Source organism: Dermacentor andersoni, chromosome 2 (assembly GCF_023375885.2).
Source record: "Dermacentor andersoni chromosome 2, qqDerAnde1_hic_scaffold, whole genome shotgun sequence".
Lineage (NCBI taxonomy): Eukaryota > Metazoa > Arthropoda > Arachnida > Ixodida > Ixodidae > Dermacentor > Dermacentor andersoni.
Window position 1 is genome coordinate 103,633,520 of NC_092815.1, and position 25,308 is coordinate 103,658,827.

Consider the following 25,308-nt stretch of genomic DNA (forward strand, 5'->3'; position numbering starts at 1 on the left):
GGAGCAAGAAAGCAAGAATTCCTGACATGTGGCGAGCATTTACACTCACTGTTTTCATGCAAAGTAACCTTAGATCGTAGACTACACAAGCTCTGCTGATATTTTACTGGCGCGAAATGTGAATACGATCCATTTACAATCAGGCACTTAATGACAAGTCTGACTGATTGAGTGACATAGTTCTATTGTGGGCATTCTACTGTCTGCATGTTTGCGGAGTGATTGCATGTGCAACTGCTGGCAGTTGCAACATAGTCAAAAGCTCCTATGATGTAAGGCCTGCTTGTTGAGATGCCAGCTATCGACAACTTGCATCTGATTTACTAGCCATGCAGCTTTCACTCCCCATTGAGAATGCATGTGCACACAAACTACATGTGGAAAAAGTGAATATACTCTCCTTGTATTGAGTGTTTGGTCTGTTCCTTTGATGATTTAAGGGATACCTGCAATATTTAAGTAAAACTGAAGGCTTCGCTATTTGGAAGTTGCACATTCATGAGATTTCCAGGAAGTGCTTGTAGGAAAAGGAAATAACTTGAGGAGGGAAAAAGAACAAAAGTACCGGAAGAGCACTGGTCTTCAACTAATTCTACTACATCAAAATTATGCCCATGGGTTATGCAAGAACAGAGAGAAAGTTTAAATCATTGCACATGCGTGCCACCACTCCTCACAAATGTGTGTTGCGCAGCTGCTGACTAAGGAAGTTACATTCTTTCTCGATCAAGGCAATCGATGGGGTGCTCATGCACCTATCGCCTGCATTTTTGATGCAGTAAACTTCATGAATTAATCTGTGTTTTTCGAATAATAGAGAAGTTTCAGGGATCAAAAGTATGTTTTGCCACAGAATTCAGCGGTACACAGATACAAACAAGAACAACTTTTCATTCCTGTTTACAAACGTGTGTACATATAGTACCCCAGTTCTTTGGCACTAGTAAATATTATTGCCTTAAAATAAAGTGATTATGATCCTTCAGCCATGTAAAGGGTGATTTTCTGAAGTTTCACACCCTCGGAGTCACTATAATACTTAAAGGTATGATACTTAAAGGTTGGCAAAAAATAAGGTGGTTGCTTCACAGATGCCATTGACAACCATGGAATGTAGTGTCCTCAACTAAACCCTACTCCTCACATTGTAGCAGCTCTATGCCTCGTTTCTGTCTGATAAAAGAACAGTGTCCATTACAGGGCCGCATTGTATTTGCCCTATTCTTACACGTGATCACTGTGCTCGGCGAGTTCTCGGCGAGGAGCTTTCTCAATCTCCTTCTGATGCTTTTCAGGGTGATCATGTATGCATTCCTAATGTTCATGCCACATTTGGAGTTCACTTTCAACAACTGTCTCTATTTTGGTGCCATCATCTCTGCTACTGACCCTGGTATGTAAAATTCTCTGAACCAGTTAATAAAATGTTTTATATTGGCATATATCAGTGATGTTAAGGATACGCGGAAAAATTACATCGTCTGAGCATATAGCGCCATGTTGTCTACTGATGCTGTGTACAGCCTCTGTGGATGTTGAAATCTTGCTCTTCCTTTTGTTTCTATTTGTGCAGCTACTGATTCAGAAATTTTGCACTTAATTAGTAGAGGGTTCTCTGGTGCACTGAGTCTTTTAGTGACAATATCTGACTGACTAGCTCGCATAAGGTTAGAAAAGCTCAATTTGTGATAAGTATATGCAAGGAGTTTTGTTTGAGCCAGCTGCATTTATTTTAGCTGTAGTTTTGATGTGTGTTTGGTGTAGGAATATCTGACATGGTCTTTCTTTCTTTTTTTCCTCTGTTCAGAAGGTGCTCAACTTTTGTGGTTTCTCTCTTTTCAGTGACAGTATTAGCCATTTTCCATGACCTTCACGTTGACGTGAACCTCTATGCTCTAGTCTTTGGGGAGAGCATTTTAAATGATGCTGTGGCCATTGGCTTAGTTTCGTAAGTCATTTTATTTTTTGTTCCATGTATATATATCTAGTCACAATTAGGTGTCTTATGCAACTCATTTAAAGATGCTGTTAATATATAAATAAAAGAATGGTATTTAAGCAACATTGAAGAGCAACCAGCAATTTAGCTACACTGATAGCGCAGCATTATGGAATAGCTAAATAGCATATTAAATAACATCTCAATAGCTTAGTGTATTCCAAGTTTTCCTGCATGCTACGAACTGATTGTGGGTTCTTGAGCTTGTGTGTTGAGAAATTCAACATGTTACTATGGCATTGTAACAATTAAATGTGTTCTGTGGCTTGTTTTTAGAGCAATTTCTAGCTATGAAGAGAACAATAACGAAGGAAAGGAGTTTGAAGTGGCTGCAGCATTCAAGGCATTTGGGAATTTTGTCTACATTTTCCTCTGCTCATTCATGATTGGCTCTGTGACTGGATGTGTCACAGCACTCATATCCTTTTCCTGGCCGTGTTTTTCATTTACAATTACACAAAATTTGTTTATCTGTTTTAAGGCTCTTCTTAAATTGCAGGTACACTTGTGATGTAGTTTGCTAGTTCGATGGCATTTGCTTAGAATATAGACATTTTTTTTTTTCACACATGGTGCATTGTTTGCTGTGCCACATATCCTGTGGTGGACTTCTAAATGTGTTTCTGCATTTCTTGTGAATTAAACTTATGCAACATTGGCTATTCATCTCGCGCAATAGATGTAATGGTCCCGAACCCAAAAGATTGATCAGCTTTCAAATTTAGGGTCTGTTATGTTTGGATGACAAAATTGCAAACTGTCTGTTATTCAGAATGTCAGATCCAGATATTCACACCATGCTTATGTAGTTCCTTCTGAACGTAATGGAAAGCCTGTTAAATTTTGAAAACATACCATGCAATGGCTGGCTTATGCACCATGGCTGAATGCCATCAGCTTGCACCTTGGGTAACACGTAGCAACGTTGGGCACATTCTTGGCAGCCTGTTGGCATATCTTGTTGTCGATGGAACTCACCACATGGCAAATTTAGTGTTAGGCACTCACAGCAGTGTGTGGGTGGTTGCTCTTTCCAAGCCCATGATTCCTTGACTGTGCCTCACATCACCAAGTTCACAAAACTGTGTGACTTCCCACTGCTAGAGAGCTGCCTCTTCGTACTCATGTCCTACACTTCTTTCCTCATTGCTGAAGCACTTGACCTTACAGGTATGTGCACATTGGAAGAACTTCAATTTGGCGGTAGTAGCTGCATTCTATAGTGCGACGTACACACATAATAAAATGAACAGAAGAACAGACGCACAGTGCACATTCCTGTGTAGAGATGAGCTGAAAAATAAGGCTTGTGACATGTTTAAAAGAAATGCGCTAAAAATGAATAAGAAAAGCACTAAGGAGTTGGATAGTACCATTTGTAAAGCAAAAGACCGGTTTCTTATTTAAAAATTAAGAATGCTGTAATTCCTTTGCACTTTTGTTCTACACATTACCATTGTTACATACCATGCTTGTCCCATTTCGTGGTAGGTCATTTTACACATATACTGTTGAAAGTGACGGTCTGAAATTTATAGTGGCCATGCAAGAAATGAAATTATGTACTCTGAATGACTATGTTGAAATTTAAAAAGGTGTAATTTAAGTATCCACTCTGTGGTACAAAGCCCAATTTCAGGGTATATCCTCTGACTGAAGTAAAATTAAAAGGATCTTTAACTTTTCCTTATGTGTTCTTTCCACTTTGGGCAATTGTTCACTAGCGACCAGGTAATCAGGTGGATCATCGCTCTTGTAAATAGTGTTTTTTTCACGTCTAAGCACTCCATTCTTTTTCACTTCCATAGGGATGAAAGCAAAGGTACGCATTTATATTAAAAGCAAATAGTGTGTTACAATTATCACAGGAGAAATGTCTTAGTATTATGCGGAAACTTACTTGCAGTCCAAGGTTCTTTTAAACGTAAGGGAAAAAAAGTAATCGTCGTACTTCTTTCTAGTCATTGACTAGCACAGTCATTTGACCAAGTGTCCATCTGTGCTGCTGTTTGAGCAGCTTTCATGCTCGTTATAGCATATATAACTGTGCGTCCTCAGTCTCACTATGGAAAATATTTTCTTTATAAATTTTGTACTGGGAAGGGTTTTGGCTTTTGCTTATAACAATTTATCGTCACCTAACTTGTGCATAGGAGTTCCAGGAAATGGTTTGCAAAGGAGTGCCTTAATGCTCAATTAGTTACCTGTTTCAATGTTCTGTTACAGGGAAGAGCACTTTAAAACACTGTTAAATAGAAAAATCTGATCATTGTGAATACTATGTTTTTGTGCCTGGGCTGATTTTGCATATCTACAATATACTACAGTGTAGCTGCCAATGCACGTTGCCATGACCAGTTATTGCTGCGATTATATATACGGTGATATCGTAAGTGAGTAGCACATAATCATGTTACAATGTTAAACAGCTGTCTTCAAGAAATATTCTGGCTGGTGGTGTCAGTTGCAATAATGTTAACACATTTTTAGTGCAACCTTTGTCATATTTTATATTGTGACTTATGGGTGCATTCACTTCGGTCTAGTGACATTTTTTAACTAACATAGGCCGTGGCAAATGTACGTGTTCAGTGCTCACAATGCCATTCTGCGCTTTTAACTTCTATTATACTACAGGACTTCCCTGTGGAATAACTTGGCAATTGTTGAGTTAATCATTCTTTGTTCTCAAGGCGAGAACAAAAGGAACTGTGTTACTCTTACCCTTTGTGTGGCTGAGAATATTTTGCTGCTGCGATCTAGTGCTCACAGCATCACAGTAGGGCTCTTCTGTTATATTCCTCCTTTTTTTATATTTTAGTACCAGCAGGATGGGGCTGGCTTGTTACCTTTTTTATATTTCTTTATGAAGTGTCTTTGTGGTATAATGTTATACTCTCTCAAATGAACATTTTCTTGTTGAGTCCCAGTATTGACCCTTTTCATGGCGGTCCCGTGGGTGCTGCCATGTTTATCATGTGGTGACGCGTCCATTGCTTGTCTCAGCTGCCTCCGTTGTTTCTGTGTTTACCATGGATGTACGTGACACTGGTGTGGCTCTGCAAACTTCAGTTTCAGAGGATATTGTAGCCGGTGACTGGGTGGATGACACGCAAAACTTTGGTTACAGGACAGGTTCAAAGGACATGTAAGCGCGTGTGGAGCTCATTACACTTTGTCCAAACGGCACGAGCAGCATATACAGTGCTTGTAATAAAAGTGGAGCTAAAAATGTGTTCTAAGTTATCCTAACTTCCCGATTATGAATTGAATCAGTATCAGTGTGTTTAGCTCTTCGTTCTTTGTTTAGCAAATACATTTAAGCAGTGGCTTGTCATGTTTCTAACTCAGTAGAGCTCACCGGGCAGTCACTGTCTGATTCTTAATTTTCTGCCTTATCGCTCCCGGTGGTGCTCAGTTGCGATAGATTTGTTCTTGATGGGAACAAGGCTCGTAACGTAGATGTTCTATGATTGTAATAGTTTGTCATTAGTAGTGTACTGTTGTAGTCGCCGTAACCCATTCTTTGATGCATTGATTCAAGTGTGTGCCCATTTACTTATTCTTGATATGTTGGCAATAGAGTGGGTGTAAGTTTGCATGTGAGTTGGGGTGGATGTGTGTACAAGACATGCGAGAAGCTTAACTATATGCCAAGAAACGGTGATACTCCCTGTGTCACCGTATACGTAGCGGTACTGGCTCGTGCAGTTGTTCCAGGGTTGAAGTCCTTTCCTTGGAGGTTAGCGCTACAACGCTGGCGGATGAGGGAATTTTTTCTTTATCTTCGAGGGAACCCATGCATTGCAAAGAGTGAGCAACACAGGCAGGCCTGATGTAGCAGCATCCGTGAACTTGAACACACATATTCATTCCATTCCTCAATATGCGAGTCATTATTTTTGCAGCCAACTACTGCACACGTCTTTACTTCACCGCACCATATTTTGCAGCATGAATGGAGCAGAGTGCTTTAGTGAGAACCCAATTACGTTTCCGATAGCTGATCGCACAGAAGCAGGGCAGAAGAGGTAACGGTTTCGTATTCATGCGTTCGCTGAGGCAACGTGCGGCGTGCAGCTCAAAGCAGCATCACATCTCCCAGAACAAACTGCTTCACGAAAAGGGTCCATACTTAGAAAAGTGCATTCCATGTTTAAAAGAAAAAACCCTTATATTCTTGTGACCATTCCTGTTTACTGAAATTCTTTCGTGTTTTGTAGGTATTGTGGCTGTATTGTTTTGTGGAATCTGTCAGGCCCACTATACCTACAACAACCTATCAGTAGAATCTCGGTTGCGGACAAAACAGGTTTGTTGGGGCTTTGCTTCTTGCAATTTTTTTTGCATTTTCATATGCTTGCTATAGCTGGTCATTCTACCTTCTAAATAGGTTCACTCAGGCCCTGTTCATGTATGTGGCTGCACTTCACCTTGAATCATTCTTTAGACATCCTTTGTTTTCTTGGGCTGCCCTTGAATTTAACTGACACTGAAAATGTGCTAAACGTGATGCTCAGTGAGCTAGTGTACTGTGTGCCGTAGAGACCAACATACATTTGAGCTGATCATTGTACTTATATTAATGACAGTTATCTGTGTGACTGGTATACATCTGGTATGTTATAATGAACGTCATAATAACATATGATGTCCTGCTTGATGTGTGTCATTTATGCATAGGTGAACACCATGTTCACCTATTGAGATTCACATCTATTGAGATGGGTTTGTGGGCCAAAGTCAGTGATAGCGCAGAGCAGGCACGAAAGGCTGTTCAAACACTGTTGAGTGTCTGTGTCTATGGCATAGCATTTATAGATAATGTGTCTAAACAGCACTTCGCAAAGTGACCCAGCTTTCAGATAAGGGAAGCCCTTTATGATATGTAGCGTTCGTCAAGTATGCGTTCATCCTTTTATCAGCTTGGTTTAGTGTGCTTGCTAGCTCATGAAAAAGAATCCTGGGCTCAGTGCTCGAAGCTATGTGGCTTGCATATATATTTTTAGGCAGATATACTTGTTGATTGTGGAGTTGTAGGGATATTAGAAAAGCCCATTAACCCTTTGAGGGTCAGTGACATAAATATATGGCACCACGAATAAGCCCAAAATGGTCGATGCCATACATTTACGGCGCCGTCTGTATGTATAAAAAGCGTGCCTATTTCCTAACTTTTTCTTTTCTGCCATGTGCTGCCACTATGTAGGAATACAGGCAATTTTTTTCTCGTGCCTCCTTCTCTTGGTTTTTGTTGCATGGTTTGTTTTAGAGCTAGTTTGCTCCGGCACGTCTATATACTACCGCTCACGCGTTTGCATGGGCGATCGGCGTTTGCATGGGTGGTCGGCGGTTTGGGTTTTGTTCCATGGGCTGTTTCGGCTTCTTGCGCTCACAAAACTGATGGCTATCTCGTTACTAATCGCTCAAAGGGTGACCGCCTGTTTCTCGCTCGTTTAGTGCTCACAGGGGTGGTGCTTAGGAAGGATGCCGCCGTGCATGTGTTTCCTTTTCTTTTCTTTTGTTTTTCTTTTTTGGAGACATGCGAAAACTAATTGCCTCTGGTTGGTGATTAGATGAAGATTAGCAAAAGTTTGTCACACGTTTTGCTTTTTTGACGGGCACATAACCACACAGTTTTCTGGAGTGCACTCACTTACGCAGTTCGATTATGCTGTGGACGTAAATATTAGTGTAAGAGCAGGAACAACTGAGAGTTGCGAAATATTCTTGTGTGCATTTTCTAAGCCTTGAACTATGTGTATAACAATGTATCAAATTTTTTATTCTTATAAGTTTATTTCCTTTTTTATTGTTGTTATTCATGAATAAACAGTACACATATACCAACACAAAATATTTTTTTCTCGCTTTATGGTCACCCTAGAAAAATTACGTTAATTTTTTTTCGTAATAGGTCCCTCAGAAGAATTGGAATCTGCAATTAAAAAAATCAACCCTAAAAGGGTTAAAGTTATTGCGGTATAGTCAAAATGAAATTGGTGCTTTCATGAACTTGTTTGCTGTCAATGATGCGCTTTGTCCAAGTTACGCTGGAGTCTGCATGTAACAGCTGATAACATTAGAGAACATAGGTTCATTCCTTCACTGTCTATAGCACATTTCATCACGTTAAGCTAAAGTAGGAAACATTTAAAGGGATCCTGAACCACTTTTTATTGAAGGCAAGAAATGCATTTGGTGTTAAAATACTCTATTTCAGGAATACGTTCATCAAAAAGTACTTCAATGCGTTAAGCAAAAGCGGAGTTATTGGTAGTCAAAGATGCCTTTGATCCTTTTTGAGGTACTTCCAGTCCTTCTACAATGCCTTGCACTGTAAAGGCTATGGTGGAGTCGGGTGATGCTCGCAACACTCCACCTCCCGAACGTCGCTGTGGCGTGCAGTTAAAATTCAATTTTGGATGTTCACGTAGACGCCGCTGCTTTTAATTTTGGCACCTACGATGCGCAAAACTCGGAGTCTATCTCAGCTTACTGTTGTTTTTACGGTGTCTCATCCCTTGACTGTTCTACAGTGCACTAGATAGCTACACATGGCTATTCTGACACCGCGTGACATGAGTAGCACATTTCCTTTCGAACTTATCTCTACTGCAATCACACAATTTCCACGGTTTAAACAAAATTCCTCTGCATGTTCACTCGTGCAAATATGTTGGCTAAGCAATGGATGCCACATTCCAGACTCGCATTGAAAGAATTCCTAACATAATAAGCTTTGACCATGATGGCAACAGACCTCAAGGGTGTGCAACTCGGGAAGCGGATGATGTTCGTATCAGATGCTGGCACTTGCGCCTCGAGTAACATCATCACAGATACCAATCAGAGCATGTTGTTGTCCTCAGCGAGTGGACTTGTCACGGTACCCTGTGGCAGCCGCGATATCTACGCTGCACTGCAGATGTAGCCACATGCAACTGTAGTGGCTAAGTATGTGCATAACAGGTCTGGAGTGTGCGCTTGTGCTCATGTGCTCCAGTCTGGCCGTGCTATATGGTGTGAACCAGCAATGTCTGCTAAGACGTCTAGGCAGGAGCTGCCAGGAGTGAGCGCACGCTGACAAGCATATGTGGGGTTTGACCTTAAGTTTCACGTGGTTTGAGGCTAGTTGAGTGTTCAAAACTAATCTAAATTAGCGAGAGTTGATGGCTGTGACACTGGTAAGCAGCGTGACTGAAGGTTCAATCCTACGGTGGGTGGGCGCGGCCGAGGCAATAGTCACTGACAGTATGATAGCCATACTTCCGGAAGTACGGAATTCTTATCGAAATTCGAAATGTAGATTTTCACTTATTTCAGGCTGTTTACTGAACTGTTTCCATAAATATACACAGTAACAGTAGAAAGAAGAGCACTGATCCAAACACCCTTCTTGATTGATGCCTGCTATTGACCAGTGGCAGCCGCATATGGGAACCTGCTATGTGTGACGAAATATGGCAGCCCTGAAAAGATTGAGTAGGAGGCTTTTGTTGAAAATGAAAAAAAGTGTTTGAAAAATAGGTGACTTTGCCCTCTGCTTGCGAGCTCCACGCGCTGCACACGACTGCAAAATTTGGCTGAGGTTTTCGTGGTTCAGGATCCCTTTAAGGAATAGCTTTTCTTAGCCAGGCCTAACTAGAGTAGAAATCTCTTTTCATTGACTTGGAGTATAATTTATTTCTGTTTTTGCATTTTCCAGCTCTTTGAATTACTAAATTTTCTAGCAGAAAATTTTATATTCAGCTACATTGGTGTCTCCATGTTCACATACAAGAAACACAGATGGGACGCCGGCTTCATCATGGTTGCCTTCGTATCCTTTGCTCTGTCACAAACGTTGAAAATGCTATGTCGTCTACCTGCATCTGCCGTGAATACAGTTTATTGGGCTTTGTTTATTCTTGGTTGGTTGTGGTAGTGTTCTAAAGAATTTGGAAAGCATGCCTGATTGTTACTTCTTGTAATTTTGGGAGGTGCATTTTGTGCTCAAAGCTCGAACTGCTATGTTAAATATCATAAAATAAGGATAAAATAAATAAATAAATGAACAAATAAATAAATAATGCTTCATTTTGCTAGCCCTAAATAACAAAAGGTTGCTAGTGAACAAGTTGTCACAATACAATATCACTAACAATGACGTTTTTCTTTCCCGTGGATTTTGGCATATCGGTATTTTAGCATTTTTGTTAGTTTTCATTTGGCCAATGTACAAAGTTTGCTGTAGTTGTATTATACAGTGATAAATTTCATATTTATTGCTCTGAAATTGCCCCCTTCTGGTCATGTTTTGGTATGTATTATATGCAGGTTTTTACAGTACTTAAAGTAGTAGCCACCATAATCTATTAATTCTTTGCGGTGGAGGAAAATCTGGCTAAGTGAATGGCACTTTTACTTACGTTGGCTGAAGCACAAATGTCATTGGATGCTTATTACAGGCTAGTTATATATGTAATACTCATAATGAGATTCTATATTTTCCAAAATTCAAATGTGAAGAGCAAACACCATATTTTGAATGATAACCGGGAGCAGACTTGCCTTGTCTAGAAACAACTTACAAGCTTTTTTTTTTTTACTTTCAGGTTACAGTACTGTACCTCATTTCCACTGATAACTTATAACTGTCTTGTTCTGTCATTTTTTTTGTCATTTATTCTGGAGGTCCATGCTTGTGCTAGACCAGCTAGTAATTTCTCTTGGGATGTGCCACATGGGCTACTGGGTATGTTCAATTACTGGCAGCAGTGACTGCATTTTGATGGGGGCAGAATTTAAAAATGCCGGCATATTGAAATTTAGGTGCATATTAAAAAAACAACCTTAAGTTGTCTAAATGAATCCAAAGCCCCTCTAGTTGGGCCAGTTGTTGCTTTGTAACTTTAAAACCATTGAGTAAAATAAAGGTATCTTGTAAGAAAAAATTGTATAATGGTGGCATGAAAGAACTGTATCTATATTTTGCAGGACTAAATACTGGGTTGTTTTTCCTGCAGTTTTTAACTCTGTCTTGTGGCCATCGTTTAGCACTCATTAAGCTGTTTTACCTTCCCGAGCATAAAATCTGACGTGTTCTGTGTGCACAATACCTTGTTGCTGCTTGGATGGCGTTACGTCCTCCATCATGTCTGCTTCGTTAACTGAAAACGTCACAGCTATCAATAGCAGCTGGGAGAGCACTGTATATCTACCCACTGACGTTCCTGCTGAACCTGGGGAGAACGCACAAGATCCCTGGCTCTTTTCAGCATGTGCTTTTCTTTTCAGGTGCGTCTTGTTATGCCTCATTTGTTGGGCCATAAACCAGTATAATTGACAATGGAAAAAAGGAAATGTGCTACTGCCTGCAGCTGCAGTTTTCCACAGCCTAGCAGATGTGTCAAAAAAGAAAGAACAAAAGAAAAGCCTATCTCAACAGACTTCTTGCAAGTTGCCCCAAGATGATTGAAATGTGGATTTGTTATTAGCCTAGACAGGGCTGCCCTCTGTGTGGCTTAGCTTTATCAGCTGCCCTTTCTGGCACTTCTCTTTATTCAAAAAGATAACAATGCATAGCTAACATTAATGGCATGCTATCAGTGTTTTGACCCGCCGTGGTTGCTTAGTGGCTGTGGTGTTGGGCTGCTAAGCATGTCGCGGGATCGAATCTCTGCCATGGCAGCCGCATTTTGATGGGGCTGAAACGCGAAAGCACCCCTGTACTTAGATTTGGGTGCATGTTAAAGAACCCCAGGTGGTCCAAATTTCTGGACTTTCCCACTACGGCATGCCTCATAATCAGATTGTGGTTTTGGCATGTATCATGACCTACCCATTAGTGACTGCATTATCAACATATTGAGCTTTTCTTTTTCTTTCTTTCTTTTTTTTCTCATTATTTGGAATGTGGTACATCCAGGTTAAACTGCTATGCAACACTGAACCTTCATCGCCTTGCTTTTTGGTCATTTCAAGTTTCCTGTTTGTGGCTTTGTGTGAAACTGGTGTTCTTCCTCGTCTGCAGGTCTGCGTGGTGCAATGGCATTTGCACTGGCCATTCGAAACACTCTCTCTGAACAGAGGCACTTGATGCTCACAGCCACCTCGCTCATAGCCATTGTGACAGTGATAGTCTGCGGTGGCTTCACTACACAGCTCCTGGCATGGCTGAGCATACCGTGAGTGCTTGCTTTGCTGATGTACAGAGCATTACAAGGTGTGGCATGAGGGGCAAAGGGGCTGGTGAGGCAAACCTTCACTCTGAAATTGAAGAAAACAAATGACTAGGAGGTAGGATCACGTGACAGTGTTGATGCCTAGTCATAACAAATAAAAAGAGCGATCATGGGAAAGGCATCCAAGCATATTACGGCAAGCCGTGATTTGTAGCCATCTTGTACGGCTGCACTGAGTTCACCTGTTTGTCTGCTGCGCCACTTGCTGCTAGATCACCTTCAACGGAAATGATTCTGTCTGCATTTGATGTTAACTTCATTATGCCACTTTATTTCTATCTAATTTAACAATATTAGAGTTACTACATTGTTTCCAAATTGAGAAACACGCAGCATTTCTATGCACACATCATTAAACCGAATCGGAAGTTTGAATGCCTGCCACGTGATATCGCCACACGTGTGGGCTCAAAATCGTGCATTGCTTGACAACTGCGCTGCCTGCGCACGTCCCGTCGCTACATGTGTTACACAGGGTGTCTACCAACCGGGAAAACCGGGAATTCTCGGAGATTTTGAGTACTCTGGAAAAACTCGGGGAAAACTTAGGGAATTTGTACTTCTGTCAGGGAAAATTAGCTGCAATTTTATTGAAAGGAAACGAAAGTCTGGCTGGCTCGAGCAACAGACAGGAATCGTAACGAATCGTCTTTGATGCCCTGTCGTCCACTGGAGGAGTTTCTAGTGTACACTCAACGACTGACTTTCCTGATGCCCGATAATTAGGGTGGCTTTGTGGCTCCGTCACGTACCTCGTAGAGTCAGTGTTTCAGAACGTCTGAAATTTCGGACGCAAGAACCCTTTGCCGTCCGATTTTCCGGGCTTTTTGCCGTGACCACAGGTCCAAAACGGCATTAATCAAAGCCACCACCGCTACCGTTTTGATTACCTCGCCGCCTTAAACCGGTGCTCTTGCACGTAGATCCGCAAGCAGCCGTAGCCACCAATGCGACAATGCCAGGCCTAGCTGCTTCGGCGTTCGCTATTAAGCTTCTTGTCATTGGGTGCTGTGTTTTTCATTGAAAGAATTCGCTGCTGTCAGCACTGGCACCGATTCCTCCTTCGTGCTGCTCGCGATTGGCTTCAAAGCTCGGAAAGCATGGTGCGTTGCATAATGCCGGTTCCCGAATGTCAGCTTCGCCTTTGTACAGGAATGCTACTTGGTGAAACATGCACAAAAGTATTGCGTTTAAGCATAACAAGCATGGGAAGGGGCTGTTGCCACGAGACACAGCATGTATTCCTTAATAATACACGTGTGCACCCAGTATCTCCTGTCACAATACGAGCACCGATATGCCTAATACGTGTACCGACAGGCCTTCAGAGCTTTTTCGAATGTTCCTGTGGCGGTTTGAGCCCTTATGGGCACTAAAAGACATGCATTCATTTTTTACAACTGGCCGATTTTTCAGACGTTTTCACGGCCCCTAGGCAGTTCGAAAAATCGGACGTGAACAGTGCAACTGATCAAGAAGATGCTTCAAATGGTCCGTGGGGCGAACGAGTGGCAGAAGGAAGACAAGAACAGAAAGGACCTACGCATTGAGGAATGAACGGGAAAGGAAGCATGCCACTGCTGTTTTGAAGGAGCTTGAGCTCAAAAAACAGTGTTGGCTGATGCCGACATGCAGGTGTCCCTCATCCAAACCAATATAAACTCTTTAAAGCAGTGAAACACAACAGTGAGGCGTCGTGCGTGGGCTCAGAGTATGCCAGGACAGTTGAGGTTGACTTAAGAGCTGTTTAGAGAGAATCTCAATTGTGACAAAGTTCGGGCCTCATACCACTGAGCTTGCTATCAGTTGATAGAAATAGCTCATATTCGAAAATATTTGCTTCTGTATGCATCTCCTTGTTATTCGTATTTGAGAATGTCCAACTCGATTTGCAATTTTATTCAAAGGCATTTTATTTGCTGTGCATTTTACCAACCTCTCCCTTCTATTCTTTTTACTACTCATTAGTATTCAAACTGGAGTAAGTCGTTTTCTTTAAAATATTTTTCACATGCTTACTCGAGAGTGACAGCATTGGGCGGCATGGTTTCCGCCCGTCTTGACATAAAACATATTCTGCATCACTCAATGGATATTGCAAAGGCACTCGGGGAAAACCTGGAAAACTCGAGGAATTTGGAAATGTCAACTTGGTAGACACCCTGTGCGTAGAACAAGCACACATGGCTTTGAAGATGTGCGATGCATAGCCACTCGTTTATGATTAGCCTCGTATGGTAGGGACTTTATATTCATTTGCTTGCTTAGTAAGCCTGTAACGTTGGGCCACACGTTTAGGTCATAGGGTGTTCTGTTGGATTGAATTTGTCATTTTGTTTGTTGGTAAATAAATATTAAGTGACTGCATCTAACATGAGCCTTGTTAACTCTTAGAAATTTTGTAAGAAGTTTTGGGGAGCAGTGTCAGCAAATCAGGAATAGCGTGTAACATAAAAAGAATCAAAGGGACATAGAAATTGAATGGTACTGCAGCACTATGGTTGGTGCAAGTTGTGCTCTATATAATACAAATAATATGCATGCAGTCATTTGATTTTTTTTGTGGATTGCTACTTTGTATCGGCAGTGACGTTAGACTTGCAATAATGTCATGCAGAATACTTGTGGGAAATTAATTAAAATTTTTAGATAAGTTTCTTGACCGTGGATTGTGCAAGAAAAGAAAAACAGACAACCCCCTTTCAATTAAGCACTCAACAGGGGATAAAGAGATACAGCATGAACTTTGATGTGCAAACACAGCAGCACAATGATCAACCTTATGCTTTTGTGCCAGGCTGCAGCGAAATTCATATTTTTATTGTAGCACTTGTGAGCCGGCAACTTTTGTCCCTGATGAACACTTCGTGAAGCAGTGAAATTACCATGTCTCTTTTCTGTCTTGCTTTAGGGTGGGAATCGAAGAGGAGCATGAAATGCTTCAGTTCACTGGTATCAGGCCTGTGAGTGCTGCCCTTCTTTCTTTTCTCCTTCTTGCTCTTTTTCTTGCTGCGTCCAAAGATAAATTATAGTAGAAACTCATTAGTTTGTATTTCACAAGATTCTCAAAAAAACATCAAATTATTAAGCATTTAATGTAAGACCACCGCGAGAACGCTTGGTGATGAACTCTGATTGAGCAACGGACGAGTACATAGCCAACTGTACCATCCTCACTGTCTGGGTATGAACATTTGCTGCAAAAAATAAGTGCTTGTTTTTATGCCATGTTCCTCTTAGGGTATGAATAGTGGCTTTTGCATGAGATAGCTTGATTTGGTGGCATGGCAACCAATTGGTGCAGCTAACAGGGTGGACAGTCAGACGTGCTACGCCATCCTTGAATTCATACATTGGAGGATTCATCCATCATGCGCAAAAGCAATTGTTCAAGGACTTAAATTCTACTTCCCATGCTTTAATGTTGTAGTGCGAAACGTCCTGGATTAGATTGCTTTGGATTGTGCTGGCAATGCTCTGATCTGATAGCGTCGCAATCATGCTGACTGCAACATTGTGTGTGCACTTCTCCAGCTCTCCTCATCGCTGAAATACCCTGCATGGCACTCACGATGTGTGACGTGTGGTCAAATTGACCAGTGCATGTCAAATTAGTGTTAAATTGATGGATGAGCTTCTTACACCGTATATCACCATATATATCAGCATATATGTTTGGTGGGATGTATATTTTCATACACATTCCATGTGTATGAAATATATGGATATTGTAATTGAGTGCCGACTTAACGAGGTTTCACTGTATTGAAAGATAAGATCCCCGTTTCTGAGTGGTGCTTCAAAAAGTCGGTTGGCTACACCCTTGTCTTCTTTGAAACTGGTGAAGGCATACAGGGCTGGGCAACATTGCATTTTTGATCCTGGGGTCTGGTGCTGTCACATCTAATAGAATTTAAAGATGGACATAGAGCATGAGGAAAGACTTAAAAGCTATAAAAGTTTGATATGAAAAAAAATGAAATCAAAATATGAGGTAGGCTAACTTCTGGCATTTGGTGAAAAAGTAATTACTGTTCAGCCCACTTATAACAATTCCAGTTGTATGAATGTGCGTTCATTAGGAACGAAGGCACCTTCACTGTTGTAATACTTCGGTGGGCAATGGCTCCCTGTGACGGGTATAACGAACGTGGACGACATAACGTGAACGACAGAAATCTGAACAAGTTGGCAGGGATTCCTGGTGGGAAAAAACGGTGCACAAACATGCACAAATGATACAGTGCTTGAGTTATTCTTCTCGTGTTCAAGTTTTGTACGCTTGCCTTTCCGTACCACAACAAGCTTGTGAGGACCTGAAGGTCTTTATAAAGACCTCACTTGCCACAATCTGCTTCACTCCTGTCTTGTTGCTACATTCTGTGCTCATTTCACTGTGTGCGACACACTGTGGGAATCTTCCAGAGTTACATATTCATGAAAGTCATCAAGAAAGCAGCCTAAATTGCACAGCCATGAGAATGGAAGTTTCATGCATGCTTCATTCTCATTTTATTAAAGCATTTGCACGCTTCCTCATGTTTGTTTGTTAGTTGAACATAACATTTTTAAATGCGCTTATTTGCCTCGTTATGAAAATGGGGAGGCAGTGCCACAGATTCTGAGTTCTTCAACTGCTTACACATTGTCCTTGAATTGGCAAGTCCTCACGAAAAGCCTGTGCCAAACGTTTCCAAAAAAAAGGCAGAAAAAAGAAAGGGGGCAAACAAAGAAAAACAAGCTTATTACTGGCTCTTTCACAGTAAAGTTTTCTGTCTCATTTTTCTTTTTCTTTATGGATGGTCAACCTATTACAAATGCTCAAATATAATGGCGAAATCTCTTAAGGAAGTGAAGTTCATTATAACTGGGTGCGACATCATTGAAAGATACTTTACCCAGTTCAGAAATTTTTTAAAACAATATTAGCATATTGTCATTTTCAAATGGCATGGGCAGTCCTGGTACCTTTAGGGTGGTTCAGTTTGCTTAGAAACTCGTCAATAGTTTTAAATAACCAATAAACAAGGTACCGAAACCGAAACGTGTAGCTGCTTCGTGGGACGTGTATACAATGAGTCAATGACGTTGGACCTACACTACCATAATTTAGACGCGCAGTACATGTGCTTACGCTAAAAAAGTGAAGCTGACAATGTCTTCTGACGACATGGAGAGCTTTTCCAACTCTGTTGAACTAGACAGCGGCAATTTTAGCGGCAGTATGAGCGCCATTTACTTTTGACCAGTCGTCACCATGCGAGGCAGCTGATGAGCCCTAAGCTCAACTCATTGTGCTTTGGCAAGAGAAGAAGCACCAGTGATCACATCTGTCAAAACGATGATTGTCGGCTGTTGTCTTGTAGAATAAGGAGTCAGCTTTGTCATTTCTGGGCGAAGTAGTGGTGTAGACGCTGGTGTCAAGAACATATGGTGGCCATTAAAAAGTCATGCATTTGTGGGCATGAGTCAAGAACAGGTAACCATTGTTTAAAAATCATTTTCAGGAAATCTGAATGACTTGCAGTCATATCGTTTGGTACAGATAATCAGAGTGGAAAGGAGAAGGTATATTTAATATTTTATTAGAGTCAGTGGACATCGAAAAATTGTCAAAGTTGCTCTTTAAGGTTTCTTTTATTGACTAACCTTCCAGTTAATAAATTCAGGCAGTAAGTAGAGCTTCATTAGTTAACTGTATCATCTAGTGGCATTTGGGTGGCAAATTGGGAGTCTGGAAATATTGGTAATTTGTGGAAAACCAAGACTCGATTGTTCCTTTTTCTATATCTACATCACACAGTAGCAGCCCATGGCCGAATGGTTGTGGCCTAATTGCAGGGCAGGCAGAGTAGAATCTGAAGAACAGGCTTGAAGGTTTACTGACATATATTTTTGAAGCTGCACAGACTAGCACATGTTTATTGTGCTAAAAGGAAGATGTTTAGGAATTGTGAAGGTTGAGAAACATATAGTACTTTAATTTGACACTAAAGTGGATCTTGAAATGGCAGACCTGGTGCCATCAACATTACCGTGATGTCATGACACTGAGCAAAATTTGCTCATGTTGCAAAACAATAAGGCTAGGTATGACAATGTTGCCCATAAAAAACATAAACGATAGTATTGTGCAGATATTTGTCTGACTGTGCTTACATATAGTAGCACGAAAGGAGCAAGCCAGTACACCATGACGCATCCACCTCATGGTTACCTAACCGGTTTGCAGAAACAGGTATTATAATAAGTTATTTAATGTGCCCTAATGCTTGCCAGTGTTCTTGCTGATCTTTATAAGGTTTGGGCCTTCCTTTTACGCACACAAACACAAAGACAAGTTGAAAATGTCATGCCCACACTTATCTTAATTTTAGGAAACACGGACATTTGATTAAAGAGCAGTGAGCTAGTCCAACAGAGCTCCTCATGGAGTGGGTCAATGTGTTATAATCACCTATATTTGTGCTACAACCATCAAAAAATGCATAAACAAGGATAAGTTTTCTTTGTCTTGCCAAGATCATTTAGTAGTAACATTTGTGGTGCAAATATCTGTAGCACCAAACTAGTGTTGCCCAGCCAGCTGGTGCTTTTGCAGCTCTTGCCCTTTTCTTGACCAGGGTTGCTTTCCAGGAGCATCAGCAATGATGCGATTGGCGCCTCTTTAGTTATATATTATTGTGTAACTAAGAGTAGCTAGAACTAAGGGAACCCTTTCTGAACATCTCCTGTATATATGCACCACTAATGAAACAAACTTGGATCTGAATGCAACATATATGGCTGCAGAATCAGCTACAGGATGAGGTGCACCTGTGCCATAATAAAAAGTGCAGTACCATCATGACACTGATCTCCCGAGATTCTTGGTGCTCTTTGGCCATTACTGGCCAAAAAATCCTATACATCACCATCATCATAATGGCACTGATCGTCTGAGCATGTTCAAAATTCACAGGATTGTGTTTACACAGCACAATTTGCTTTCCATGTATCCTCTTGGCGGACAGACAGTTGTTTCTTTAATATCACTTCAGTTGTGCATATCTTGTCTGTTAGCATTGCAACCAACAAATGGTACTGCAGTAATGGAAAACTGTAGCTTAGAGGCCTGCTTTTGGTCAGTTACCTACCGTGTCATTGAATCATACATGAAAAAAAAAATGTATATTCTGAAAATGATATTGAAATTACATATGTCACTGATAGTGCTGAGCCCTGCAGTATATAAGTTTATTTATTGAGAACTAAAAATCAAATGCAAAGGCAATGCGGTCACCAGTATTAGCTGCATAGGACATTTGATAGTTGTTTTGGTAACTAGTGCACTGGTTTGCATGTAGCTGACAAGACTGGCTGACTCAGCCAGTTAAGCAAGTTGATTTATGTCTATTACTGCTACAAGCTTTGAAGGTTTCACTGTGATGTCTCTCTGTTTGCAGTTGTTGGTGTAAGGCTTCTTAAACTGCTTTAATTTCTGCCATGCTTTGTGTACGTGAATATTTTGCTGCGTATAAAGTGGGGCACATTGTTCTCTTGCACCTTTCAGGGTTATCAGGCTACTCAAAACGGGGTGGTAAGGAGCTTCTCTTTGCACTGCCTATGCTGGTAGCTTTTAGCTTCTGGAATGGCTTCTGCATATCATGCAATGTCGATGGGCCTAAGTTAGTGCAGTGATGTGCTTTGCACTCGCAGGTCAGTGGCATGCACTGCACTGTTGCCGAGTCATACACGAAGGCAGGCAGGCTACTGCTGATACTACCACACTGCAGCTGGGCTGACTGGCGCTCAGTGATATGTCGTCTCGTCACTGTGTGTTGTTGCTAATGTTACTCACTATTGTGAAATTGAGTTTTTGTAGGTACCATATTGAAGCTGCTAGGCTGTTGACGATATAACCTTTGCTTGGTGTTGTTTATGGCTACGCAAACTCTGCTCCCTATTGGTGGAAAGTTTGGGCATTAGTGCCAAGTTTATGCATTAGCACCAAGCTTATCTATATTTGCTTCCTAGTGACATATTTAGCTTACCGAAAGGTGATTAGGTCCCTTTTAACTACTCAAAAAGGCATAATTTAAGGTCTCTTCTGAATCTATTTATACAGTGCACCACACACTTAGCTTCAGTGACAAGCAAGGTGAATTGCTACTTAAGGCGAGTGTGATGAGTCTGTTCACTGTAAAATGTTTTGTTTGTAGTGAATTTATAACCAATATTCAGTATGATGATTTCAGTTCACTCGCAAATATTTTTTTTTATGCCGTGACTGACTACTGTACTTCCTGCTAGGCATCATTGAGATGACCTTTCATGAAGCAGGTGCTGTGCACGTAGAGATCGGAAGCATTATATAGTGACTTTTTTGACGTATGGTGAGCATGATGTGAATGGTAATGGCAGTGCATTTTCAACACGGCCACTGTGGCTTTAGATATTCGGTATGGATTATGAAAAATTTTCATCATTATGAAATCATTCTTTGCTTTGTGGGTGTACTGTTATCAGACAAAAACATTTCTGAGCACAGAAATGCATCCACAGTAGACCTTTGTCAATAGCAACATTATACCTACATAGTAAATATCTACGTACAAATTGAATGCCAGCAAAATTGTCTAAGGACTGTTGCATTTTTTTTCTTTGAGTATGGGTGTGTCTGCTACTTTATTACTGCATGAATAGACTACGTGGATTGTTAAGTGTGAAACGCATACTGACTAGCATAAAAAAATGTTCACGAATTGATTTTTCAAGCTCCATAGCCCCACCACGTGCTCAATATGTGAAAAGCATGCTGGAATATTATGGAAGATGTCTAAACAGACTTTCAAATGAAAACATTTCCCACTCTATTCTGTTTTTGTTGTTGGTTTGATGCTGAATTTTGCATTAAAATAGCAACTACCCTAAACTCTTACTAAACATTTTTTTTTTTTTTTTTTTTAAGGGGCTCTGAACCACTTTTCGTTGAAGTGGAGAAATGGATTCGAAGGTTAAATAAGCCATATCAGAAATACTTTGCTGTAAAAAGTACTTCAATGCGTTCAGCAGAAGCAGACTTATTGGCAATCAAGCACCACCTTCACGGTGCTTCCGCTCCTTCAGTGCCTGAAAGTGCGAAGGCTTTGTTGGAGTGGGGCGTGCCCACAATGTTTCGCTTACTGAACATCACTGTGGTACGCAGTTCAAATTTGATTGACCTTACTACGATTTTGGCACCTATGGCACGCCAAACGTGGTTGTCCTCGGCGAGCTGCAGTGTGCTCAGTCAGCGGACTCGTTGCAGTATCCCGCGGCGGCCACGGTATCTATGCTGTGTAGCAGACCGCAGCTTCATGCAACTATAGCGCTCATGTGCAGCATTTGCTTTGTGCACAACAGTGCTTGAGTGCATGCTTGCATTCATATGGCTGTGTTCATGTGGCTGTGCTGAGTGGTGTGGACCGTATTGCCCTGCATCAGCTTGACTGACAATCAGCAGCCACATCCAACTTGCACATCTTGAAGCACAATCATTAGCTCAATACGAAGCGAAGTCCGCCAAGGCAGGAGCGGTCAGGAGTGAGCGCACGCTAACAAGTGTGCGTATGGTCTGACCTTAAGTTACACGTGGTTCAAGGCTAGTTGGGTATTCAAAACTAGTTTAAATTAGCGAGGCCTGAAGGCTACGACAGTGATAAGCAGGGGGGCCAAAGTGTAATTTCTATGCAGGCGGCCACAGCAGAGCCTCAGCAGACAATAATTGGCTTCTTCCGAAAGTATGTAATTATTATTGAAATTCGAAAACAGATTTTTGCTTACTTCAGCCTGTTCCTTAAACTGCATTAATAATGATACACAGTAACAGTAGGAAGAAGTGCACTAATCCAGATACCCTTCTTGATTAATGTTGGCTGTTGGCCAAAAGCAGCCGCACATGGGAATCTGCTACGAAATAGAGCATCCAGAAAAAAGTGAGGAACAGGCTTCTGTTGAAAAGAGAGTGTTTGTGAGAAAGGTGACTTCGCGCTGAGCTTGCGAGTTCCAGTGCTCTCTGTGCCACACGTGACTGCAAAATTTGGCTGATCTTACAGCAGCGTATGCTATCTGCAGACTGTTTTTTTTTCACCAAACCTGAGGGGTGGTTCAGGACCCCTTTAAAATATATCTTGACTGTCAACTGCATTGCTGCTTTTCTCATAATATTTTTTTTTTGCTGCAGTTTTTGTTTACCTTTATAGCAAATGTGTTTTTGTTTGCCGCCAAGCTGACGGTCAGCATGGTAAAGACTAAAGAAAGGTTTTGTCATTAATGTTGCTATCTGACTTCAACTGCCTGCATGGGGCCCATGTGAAGACTGATGTAATTCAAGTTACATTGATTTTATTCAAAGTAACCTATAGGGGCTGGTTTTTTTTGTGTGTGCTAACTTATCTGAGCCTGTGTCAGTGGCCAGAAATAACCGCCTACACCACACCTCAAAGCTGGTGTGAGCATAAAATGCTGCTGCACCATCAACATACGTAACTTACCATCTTGTTAAAACTTGATGCTGGGCCTAGTTGATTCATGATGCTTAGGAAAAAGATGTTGCTCAAAACAGACGAGCACGAAAAGCGAGAAGCATGCAGGCTCCCTTCTCGTCTGTTTTGCATAGTATCTTTTTACCTTGTGTTTTCTGCAATAAGGTGCAGCTTTTGTGGGACCGTGGTATTTAAGAGAGAGGATAAGAATTGTGGTTTAAAAAATAACAGATTCACTGTTTCTGCCTTGGCTGGTTCTTGCACATTCATTTTAATAAAAGTATGCTGTACACATGACTATGATTCAGTTTATGTTTTGTGCACATTATGTCAAAGCAGTCTGCTTCGTGGTGTAGCTCTGTTTTAGGTTTCCATGCTACCACATTTCTAAGTTGAATTTCTGTCATCGAAGCATTTGAGCTTAGACTCATGGAGCATGAAAACAATAATTTGCTGGTTGTGTTGAAGTTGCATGTTTCATAATCATGCTTTTGTATACTGAGCTTGAATCTCGCTCTTCAGCCATGGTTGATAAGCATGTGGCTATAAAGGACTTATGAGATTGTATTAATTTGCCTTGGTGTCAGACATTGTCAGGCAGAAATTTAATTCTTTTCGCTTTTTTAAGAAGGTATGTATGAAAGGCTAGTTATTGCATGCCTGTGTGCTTGTAGTGTTTTAACTTCTTCAGTTACAGAACAATTAAAAAATGTCGTTTTGTTATTGGAGGGGTGGTTAAGTTACTGAACTTGAATTAGTTGAGGCGCATGCTAGTGGGCCTTCACTCCCTCCGCATGACTTACGTAGCATGTGAATGGTGTACAAAGTGGCTTGCTATTTTTGCACTAATGCCTGCATAGTCAGCTCGCTAACAATTGTCTGCATGACATTAACCATGCAATGCTTGAAATTCTTGACTAATGTCAGAGTCGTATGTTTTTGTGGAGCTGCTTGTGAGACGAAAATGGCACCATGCATGTTGGTAAGCTGTGTATTGGACAAACAAGCTGCTGAAATTGACTAAGAGAATTTCGATGAATGTAGAATTCTGTTAATCATCACTATTAGTGCCATATGCTTATTTCTGCTGCATATAACCAAATATTTTCATGGCTAGCTCTGTTCGAGCTTTGTTATTGTTGGTGTGTTCATTCAATGTTAGGCAGTCTTCAGCAAAGATAACAGCAATATTTGCGCAAACGTGCTGTAGAAATGAGCCTTTTGTGTGATAAAGTATAGTTTTGATTTAATATTGCACAGCTCAACATCTGTTTTACTTTATTGGCTGGAGTACTTTAGAAGCCTTATATACTATTAATACTTTTAAGCTGTCTTTGTCTTATCTGCGCACTGTTTTTCAAGCCTAATGATGATATCATGAAGCCCTAACTTATTGTCTTAGAAAATTTTATATTGTTATTACTAGCAGATCTGGACCTGTTATGAAATGTTTCTTCTTGCTGGCGCTGTTTTATGGCAGCTGTAAACATGATGCCTTTGCTGCATTATTTTCTTGTACTCAGGCTGGCCAGGTGCAAACACCGCCAGAATTGCAGAGCCCACCACCACAGCCAGAATCAAGGACTCCCTATGAAAAGGCTTGGCTAGTGCGCAAGTGGTACAACTTTGATGTCAAGTATCCTTTGTCGTATGGCCATGTTTGCAGAGGCTCCCTGTTTTGACTGCTTGTGTAAAAGATTTACTAGCACAGCTGGAGAGAGCATATGTGATGAGATAATGAAGTTTTACTTGTGGAGGATGTTTGTAGAAGTTCACCCAGAGTGAGCTTCACCCTTTATGCATATTGTTAAACCACATAACAAACCATAGATTTGCTACGTTGGCTGGTACATTCTGCAGATGATTGCAGAGAGATTGTAGACTTTTGTATTTTGAGCACCTTCTAGAATCAGTATTGTCAAAGCAGGTTCAGACAGCTAGATAGGCTCAAAGTGTTGTAAAATGGGAGGCAAGACCCAGGTGTAGCCATGGTAGGATCATATTATTGGTGATCACCTGCAACATTATTTGCCGTTATGTGTGTTTTTCAAAAGTTGACCTGTAATTGTGCATTGATTAGGCTACATAGATGGATTAGCCTGCATCTTTTATGTAACGATTTCATTTTTACCCTACCCTAAACTTGTCAACCCATTTCAGATCTAGAAAAATATCATAATCTGTGAGATTTAACACCCTAAAACCATAGTCTGGCTATGAGTGATACTGTAGCAGAGTGTTTTGGATTAATTTTCACCACTTTAGGTGCTTCACTGCACACTGAGATATCACTATACAGTTGCCGACTGTTTATTCGGACCTCAAGGGAACTGTGGAAATGTCCGAATAAACAGGTGTCCAAAAAAGCAGATTAAAAAACAAAAAATCCTTTATTTCCACACACTTATTCGGGCTCGGCAGTAGGCTTGAAGAAATTGTGAACGCGCCGTTGCACGCTGTTCCGTTTACGCGCAATCAGATAAACCTGAATCTCTGAGAGGGTTGTACGGTCACTATAGGTGGCTGAAAGCATAGTCACTGCTTGTACATGCTCTGCATGGGACGGCAGCGTAGCACA

At 41.0% G+C, this 25,308-nt stretch overlaps 1 protein-coding gene across 1 annotated transcript in view; it reads left to right on the plus strand.

Annotated features, from left to right (window-relative positions):
• Positions 1 to 25,308, plus strand: part of Nhe3 (Na[+]/H[+] hydrogen exchanger 3) — an 85,102-nt gene that overhangs the window by 8,670 nt on the left and 51,124 nt on the right. The window contains exons 5-14 of the mRNA XM_072286487.1: positions 1,296 to 1,393; positions 1,843 to 1,948; positions 2,276 to 2,417; positions 3,064 to 3,169; positions 6,223 to 6,311; positions 9,708 to 9,821; positions 11,167 to 11,278; positions 12,015 to 12,168; positions 15,137 to 15,188; positions 24,254 to 24,366. Of these exons, the coding sequence (XP_072142588.1) occupies positions 1,296 to 1,393; positions 1,843 to 1,948; positions 2,276 to 2,417; positions 3,064 to 3,169; positions 6,223 to 6,311; positions 9,708 to 9,821; positions 11,167 to 11,278; positions 12,015 to 12,168; positions 15,137 to 15,188; positions 24,254 to 24,366 (1,086 nt within the window). The remainder of the gene's footprint in view (positions 1 to 1,295; positions 1,394 to 1,842; positions 1,949 to 2,275; positions 2,418 to 3,063; positions 3,170 to 6,222; positions 6,312 to 9,707; positions 9,822 to 11,166; positions 11,279 to 12,014; positions 12,169 to 15,136; positions 15,189 to 24,253; positions 24,367 to 25,308) is intronic.